At 40.0% G+C, this 7,311-nt stretch overlaps 1 protein-coding gene across 3 annotated transcripts in view; it reads right to left on the bottom strand.

Annotated features, from left to right (window-relative positions):
* Nucleotides 1-513: 513 nt before the first annotated feature.
* LOC106119050 (E2/E3 hybrid ubiquitin-protein ligase UBE2O) overlaps nucleotides 514-7,311 on the bottom strand; it is a 13,422-nt gene continuing 6,624 nt past the window's right edge. For 2 of the 3 annotated variants that reach the window (XM_013313890.1, XM_013313888.1), the window contains exons 11-25: nucleotides 7,142-7,242; nucleotides 6,922-7,057; nucleotides 6,749-6,835; nucleotides 6,410-6,635; nucleotides 5,943-6,133; nucleotides 5,704-5,793; nucleotides 5,215-5,460; nucleotides 4,995-5,094; nucleotides 4,586-4,712; nucleotides 4,281-4,370; nucleotides 2,906-3,024; nucleotides 2,327-2,562; nucleotides 1,818-2,015; nucleotides 1,490-1,640; nucleotides 514-1,406 (exon numbers count right to left, since the gene is read on the bottom strand). In XM_013313890.1, the coding sequence (XP_013169344.1) occupies nucleotides 1,078-1,406; nucleotides 1,490-1,640; nucleotides 1,818-2,015; nucleotides 2,327-2,562; nucleotides 2,906-3,024; nucleotides 4,281-4,370; nucleotides 4,586-4,712; nucleotides 4,995-5,094; nucleotides 5,215-5,460; nucleotides 5,704-5,793; nucleotides 5,943-6,133; nucleotides 6,410-6,635; nucleotides 6,749-6,835; nucleotides 6,922-7,057; nucleotides 7,142-7,242 (2,427 nt within the window). In that variant the 3' untranslated portion in view covers nucleotides 514-1,077. The remainder of the gene's footprint in view (nucleotides 1,407-1,489; nucleotides 1,641-1,817; nucleotides 2,016-2,326; nucleotides 2,563-2,905; nucleotides 3,025-4,280; nucleotides 4,371-4,585; nucleotides 4,713-4,994; nucleotides 5,095-5,214; nucleotides 5,461-5,703; nucleotides 5,794-5,942; nucleotides 6,134-6,409; nucleotides 6,636-6,748; nucleotides 6,836-6,921; nucleotides 7,058-7,141; nucleotides 7,243-7,311) is intronic. The other variant, XM_013313889.1, reaches the window with a different exon arrangement.

Raw genomic sequence — 7,311 nt, forward strand, 5'->3', positions numbered from 1 at the left:
GGGTTTAAAAAGTAGCTAAAGACACATGAATAATGGACGATCCCTTAGAATTTAGTGAAATAAATACTGCGTTCTAGACGATTACGAATGATTAAAAGAATCGAAATAATTATCACACAAAATTATATGTTAAAATTATTTGTGACGTACGCATGTGAATCGACAGATACAAGCAAGTGTGAAAGTATATAACGTTGATTGTATATAGATTATTACATAAAAATAAAGGACAATTAAAATCCTTTCATTGAAGAGAGAGAGAGAGAAAGCTATATGTTAGAGAAAAAATAAATAGTATAATTTAGAAAGAAGTAACTTTAGCTAAAAACATATAAATACAATTTTGTATTATTTTTCATGAATTAATGATACTGTCTCTATTACTTTGTAAATTATCAACATAAAGACATTTATGTAAATTAACAAAATTCAAAACAATAATGACATATTATTTATATTATATAAATAAAACGCATTAAAGTCATGTTATATAAAATAAAATAGAATTAATCATTTACATGTAACCATGTAAAAAAATACACGATTAAATGTTTTTAATTTTTTTTTTATTTTAAAATATTACTTTATACGTAATATAAGGACTGTATTGAGTGTGAATGTATTACTATGTATGAACATTTACCGAGTTTTTTTCATCATTCCATCATTCGTAAACGTCTTTTATATAAAAGCATCTCCACGATTATATATTAAAAAATCATAATTCTAATTCCGTCACTAAAAAGTGTAATTCTATTCCATCACTATTTCCCATGCAAATGTCTTACAGTAACGATATCGCTAATGTTATTGAAAAAAGTACTTTATGTTTAGCACCTTAAAGTTAAATCTCGCAAAACTCAAACATTCGATGAGAACAAAAGAACCGTGGAGCGCTTTACGATGCTGTATATGTATGTGTGCGTGACGTGAGGTGACGTATTGACGTTATCAAATATCTTGTCGGCTCGTATAGCTGGGCGTGAAGAGATGTTGGGCACTGCGTGTGAGTCAGTGACTTCGAGCCGCCAAGATATTTGAAAAGACATATACCTAGCGGGCGAGCGGCTATAGCGGCTATAAGACGGAAGGCGGGACGTCGATGTCGTTGCGGCGCAGCGCGGCGCGGAATGCGTCCAGCGAGGAGCGCAGCGTGAGGCAGAAGCCGCGCGAGGCGGGCAGCAGCGGGTACTCGGGCGGCGGCAGGTCAGTGCTGGCTCCGCTGGAGAGCATCACCAGCGACTCGAGGCGCTGGCAGAGGGCGCTGGCGGCGCCGCGCATGTGCCGCAGCACCTCCTCGCGGAACGGCTCCGGCGGGCTCACCACCATGCGCGTCATCGACTGCACCAACTTCAGGAGCACCATCTCGTTGTACATCCGGGAGTTTTCCTTGCCCTGCTGAGTTCCTATACACGTAAAAATAAAATAAGAGTTAGAGATTTATTGTTAGCTATATGTATAACATAATTAGGTGTAATAAAAACCTGACCTTTTTGCTTCTCGTAGCCGGCCTCGTTGAAGTAGGGCTCCGCGTTGAGGATGAGTCCCTGCAGGGAGACGATGACCTGCAGCAGAGAGCTGTCCTTGCCCCACACCTCCACGCCGCGCCCCGACCACGTGCCCAGCAGCGACACGCACACCTACGCACATCAGTAGCAATGTCATTCATGCCATGCATGCATATTGAGATAAACTTATCAAACAGACGCTGTTATCGCGGTTACCTCTGTCAGAACATATATAAACCAACATTGACAGAAGAGCACTGGAAAGTTAGACTTCTGGCCAGCAGGTGAGATAAGAGTGTCGGTTTGTACCTTGCCGTCCTCGTAAAGGTTGGGGTTGAGGCGGTCGCTGCAGTACGAGTGGTAGTGGCAGAGCGGGGGCGCGCGCGGGTACTCGCCGCCGAGCTGCACGTCGAACACGAACAGCCCGCCCTCGTATGGCGTGCGGCTCGGGCCCGCGATCATCACCGACAGCAGGTCGATGCGGTCCTCGAACCCGCGCACCCACACCTTACAAACGATACATTAATATTTAATATTACAGACATAATTTATTCCCAGAGGAGGCTAGTGGAGACTTGGAATTACAAAAGCAGTCCATAAAAAATGGTTCGATCAGTAAATACAGGTGTTATGACAAAACCGGTCGTTGAATATTAAGAAATATTTTTCTTTAAGAAAAGGTAGCAACTGCGTATGTTATATTCTGATATGAACGCTAAAACCCTGCTTGAAGGATCAAAAATGTTTTTTGAGCAAATTACTCTACCGGATAAAATTCTAGCCTTATGTATCCATGAAAACTAGCATGATATACTGACTCCGGACGGCAGGTCGCTCTTGAGCAGTTTGATCTCCCGCTTGACGGCGGAGTAGAAGGAGCGCGGCTCGGAGGGCTGCAGCATGGACAGACGGAAGCGGTGTGCGGCGGGCGCGCTCTCCAGCACGCAGAACCCCTCGCCGCCCTCCGCATCCACCTCCGCCTCAGCCACCCCGCACGCCACCTCCGCCTCCGCCTCACCGGTCGCGAGGGGCGCCGCCTCCGCTCCCACCACATCTGGAAATAATTAACAGAATATAGCACTAATAATGTATATTTTTTAGCTTCTAAAGTGGGAAAGAATACATTAAACACTGACATCTATTAAATGGACAGGCTATACGCTATGGTATGTTGTGCCTAATTGATTTTAGACATTTTGGCGATGATGGTTGAGGTTTGTAGGTATAGTGAGTATTCGAACTAATAGATTAACTGTCAGAAATATCTACAGGTTCATGTCGGAACAAAGCAAAATCTGCCATATGTAAGCCCTATTCGTGTATAGAGATCAGTGGTATTAGAGGAAAATTTCAAGTAGTTACCGAAAAGTTTATATTTAGAATTATTTTAAACCTACTTTTGGCATCGGGTGAGGCACCAGCGGCGGTTGTGTTGTCTTTAGCATCAGCAGGCGCTGCCTTGGCCTGGCCCTTCTCCTCCTGGTCAGCCATGCTCACCACCAGCGCACCATATTGACTGTCAACATAAGTATTATTAATTTTAATGATTCATTGTTGATTTAATCCTAATATTACAAGAAAGGATGGATTAAGAAATGGATATTTTACTTTTTCACGTAACTAATAAATGGATTGACATGAAAATTTAAATTTTTACAAAAGAAAACAATTATAAATCGAGTTTATTTTCGTTTTAAACATTAATACACTAATAACTGCCACGATTTTTACCTTTTTGACCTAAACTTATATATAATTGATTTTCATACAAATGAGATTACCACACTAACAAATTCATGCAATTAATGTTATTTAAAACACAATATAATTTATAATAAAACATTTTGTTTTACAAAACATCAATATTTTCCGTACACAGTTTTCATGCATATTTTCTTCAATAGGAGTTCTGAAAGGTATAAAATTTTGGAGAACTGAAGCCATGAAAATATCACACAGGATCATACAAACATTTAAATGTACGCAAGACTTACATTAAACAAATATAACATGAAACTACGCAACGAACACTAGAAGAATTTTAACAAACTAAATCTATCGGAAAACAGAGAAATTAGGTTACCACTTTTTGTTGAGTCATATTAAAATAAAAACAAAAAAAAAGAAAGAAAAAAATGTGCTTGTAATTTAAAAAAAAATATAAAAAATATCTAGTGATGAAAAAAAAATCGAAATTTCATAAAAGAATATATGATTAATGAAATATAAAAATGACTCAATATTAAAAAATATATACTTATCCTTTGTTTAATATAAGTATTGCGAATTTGAGTATTAAATAAAAAAAAACTCATCACAACAATTAAAAAACATCCATTGAAAAATATAGCGATGCTAGGAAATTAGTAGGAAATTTTAAAAATTTAAACATCAAAGGACATCGAAACATTTAAAAGTTAAAAGTTTCACATAAATGTACCAGTTGTATGTGAAAATAATAAATAAATAATGTAAACAAAAAATTAAATACATAGCAAAACATAATTTCTATAGATATCTGTACAAAATCACATGAAACTAAAAAAAAATGAAAATATTTTTACTGTAAATTTAACTAAACAAAATTCGAATTATCAGACTCGAAGGACCATTTTGACTCTTATAAAAATGACCATGAATATTACCTATTTGATTTACCTATCAACTTTTTATAAAGCACTATTACATATTCGGCACTTCTTTGACAAATTTTGTACAGATTTCCATAAATAGAAAAAAAAGAAATGCCAAAAAAATATAATTGAATCTCACACTGAAAAGTGGTAGGGTAACTTCTCTTCGCTCGCGTTTGAATTTTTCATTAAGCTGTTAAGGAATTCGGCCAGTTCTTGCGGCCTTCTCCTGCGGAAAACAAATCACTGCCTTTATACAAAGCTTCCATACATTTTAATGTAACTTTTCAATTCAAAATTTATTTGCATAAATACAAAAAAATCCTGAAAATTTATATTTATCAACATGCTTAATTTCTTTGACCTAAATTATCCCATATTGTTAATAATGTTACATGATATAAAAATGGCAAACAAAGCTTGTTATGGCAACACTGTACGTACCGGCTGACCTCGGCGTGAGCTTTGACGAGCTGCGCGTGTATGAGGGAGCATAACTTGTAGCACACGTTGCGCGCCCCGCCCTCCGCCTCAGACTCCGCCCCCGCCCCAGCTCCCGCCTCACCACTCACTAAAAACATAGTTAACACGTTTAAAGCTATCGATTGCTAAAAACAGATTACTATAAGGTACTGGAAGTATGGAGAAATATTAATAAATATTTCACTAATATTATAAATGCGTTTGGATGGATGTTTGTTAGAAAATATCTTTAGTACTGCTTCATTGATCTTGCTGAAATTTGGGATAGACGTACAACCTAGCCCGGAAGAACATAGGTTACTGAGTTTCTTTTTTAATAACGCGCGGACGGAGTCGCGGGCGACAGCTAGTCTCTATATAATTTACTTACTATTATCTGCGGACGTATTTTCTGAGACCACAGCACTGGATCCCGACTGTATCGGCTCAATGTTTAGATGCAATGGTTTTTTCGATGAACTGCTTTCAACCTATAACATACATTTAAAAACTTAAATAAAAAAATACAAAGCTGTATATTATGCCATCATTATATTATATCTTAATTCTTAATAACATTGAGGCTAACTAGAAATAAAAAAAAAACTCACATCCATTGCTTCGACAGTTACATTAGCAGTGATAATGGTCTGCCTCTGGTCTTTGGTCTTGTCATCGTCGACGATCATAGCGTCGAGGGCGGCGTCTTGCTCGCCTGTCTCGTTGGTCTCCGCAGTCTCGGCGGTCTCGCTGGTCTCGCTCGGCGTGAAGAGACGGGCGAGCTGCTCGTGCACGCGGCGCTCACCGGCACGCGGCGTGCTAGCTCCGCGTTCTCGGACACGCTCTAGTAGACCCTGCTTACATGGTTACATATTTAATCTTACTATTATTATAAATACACATGATTGGACGTATGGATGGATGGATTTTTATTTAGAAGGTAATTTCAGAACGGCTGCATGAATGCCGCTGAAATTGTCATGGATGTAGAACATAGGCTGGAAGAACAAATAGGTTACTCGTTTAGTTCCGCGCGGACAAAGTTTGGGGAAAAAGTTATAATAGAAATTAAAAAACAATTTATGTCTACAAATATTTACCAGAAAATGATCTTCATGGAAGAATGTAGTGCCCATCAGACGATCGAGGAACCGGCAGTCTTTGTAGAGATTCAACAGTTTTCTCATGATCTAAGGAAAAAAATATTAAAATTCAGGTCAAATATATGGTTTACACATTAACTAATTCTAGTTTTGTGTCTATTTACCCCGTGACTTCTTTTCCCCCCTTTTTACGGTACGTGATTTAGTAGACAAGCACGTGGTTACGTAGTACGTACCTCCTGGCTCTGCAGCGTGGGATGTTTAGCGAACATCTCCTCGAGACGGCGCATGGCGACGCGGCCGCGCTCGATGTGCGCCGCCACGCGGGGCTCCAGCAGACGCGGCACACCGCTGCTACTCAGCACCACTGCGGTACCGCTGTTGCCCACCTCGGGGGTCGTCTCTTCACTAGGACTGTTGCCCAGCACTGGAATCATCATCATCATCAGCCCAATATACAATACACTAGTTTTCTTTCACCGTTAGAATGTCGGATAGATATACATATGCAAATAAAAAAACACATTAGTACATGGCGGGATTCGAATCCAGGATTTGCAATTTACAAGTCAAGTGTTTAACCCCTGAACCACAGGCGCTCAATAATATATTACCTCAATATAAATGTGTATTCATTTTGGGTCATCATTGAACATATTCGGTGTGAATAAATGTTGACCATGGATAAAATGTGTATACTAACCAGGTAGACTGATCTTCCTCCTGCCGTGGATGTGCAGCTGCGGGGTGTGGGGTGCGTGGGGCGCGTGCACGGGGTAGGGTGTGGGCGGGGCGGGGAGCGGCGGCTGCGGGGCGGTGTCGGGCGTGCGGGGCTCGTCGCGCGCCGAGCTCTGCGTCTCCCACGAGTCCTCCGAACCGGATGCTTCAGAACCCCATAGCTCGCCCTCCTCAGAATCGTATTCACCCACCTGAGAATATATAGTTTAGAAAAAAATCGTTTTGTAGATTTTTATGTTTTGGTAGTTTCACTTTAAATTTGGACTTCCTTTTAAAATGCTTTTCATCTAGTTAGGAGTTTTACCTTATAGAGATCTTGTGGCCAGCACATGCTGGTGTGACCGTCAACCCACCACACCTTCACGCGACCCGATGGGAAGTTGTCGATAACCTTTGAAAATAAAATTTTCCAATCAAATTCAAATTTAATTACTAATAAATAAGGGAAATATAATATTAATTGAACAAATAACTAACTTGTCCGGCAGTACAGTTAGCGTCTTCTCCGGTAAAGTTAGCGACTCTGATGACTACAGTTCCGGGCCGGTATTGGAAGTCCGGATGGTCTTTCAGGTCATACACGCTCATTTCGCTCTCATACAACATCTGTGGTCTGTAAAAAAATACGAAAATAGAAATTACCAATGTAAACGAATGAGTGAATGAAAAGAAAATACGCGAATGAATGAGTACTGACACAGGCTCGTCTGCGCTGGTGTAGGTGCGGTACCAGTGTACGATTGCCGTTCGCCCGTGGTGGTCCACGCGCTGCACCACGCCGTACTCTCTGTGTTTTAGCTGGAATTCATATTATTAGGTAAACAAACACAATTCATGTAACTGGAACATCGCGAAAGTCGGTGACTG

Source organism: Papilio xuthus, unplaced genomic scaffold (assembly GCF_000836235.2).
Source record: "Papilio xuthus unplaced genomic scaffold, Pxut_1.1 DF827542.1, whole genome shotgun sequence".
NCBI classification, from domain to species: Eukaryota; Metazoa; Arthropoda; class Insecta; order Lepidoptera; family Papilionidae; genus Papilio; species Papilio xuthus.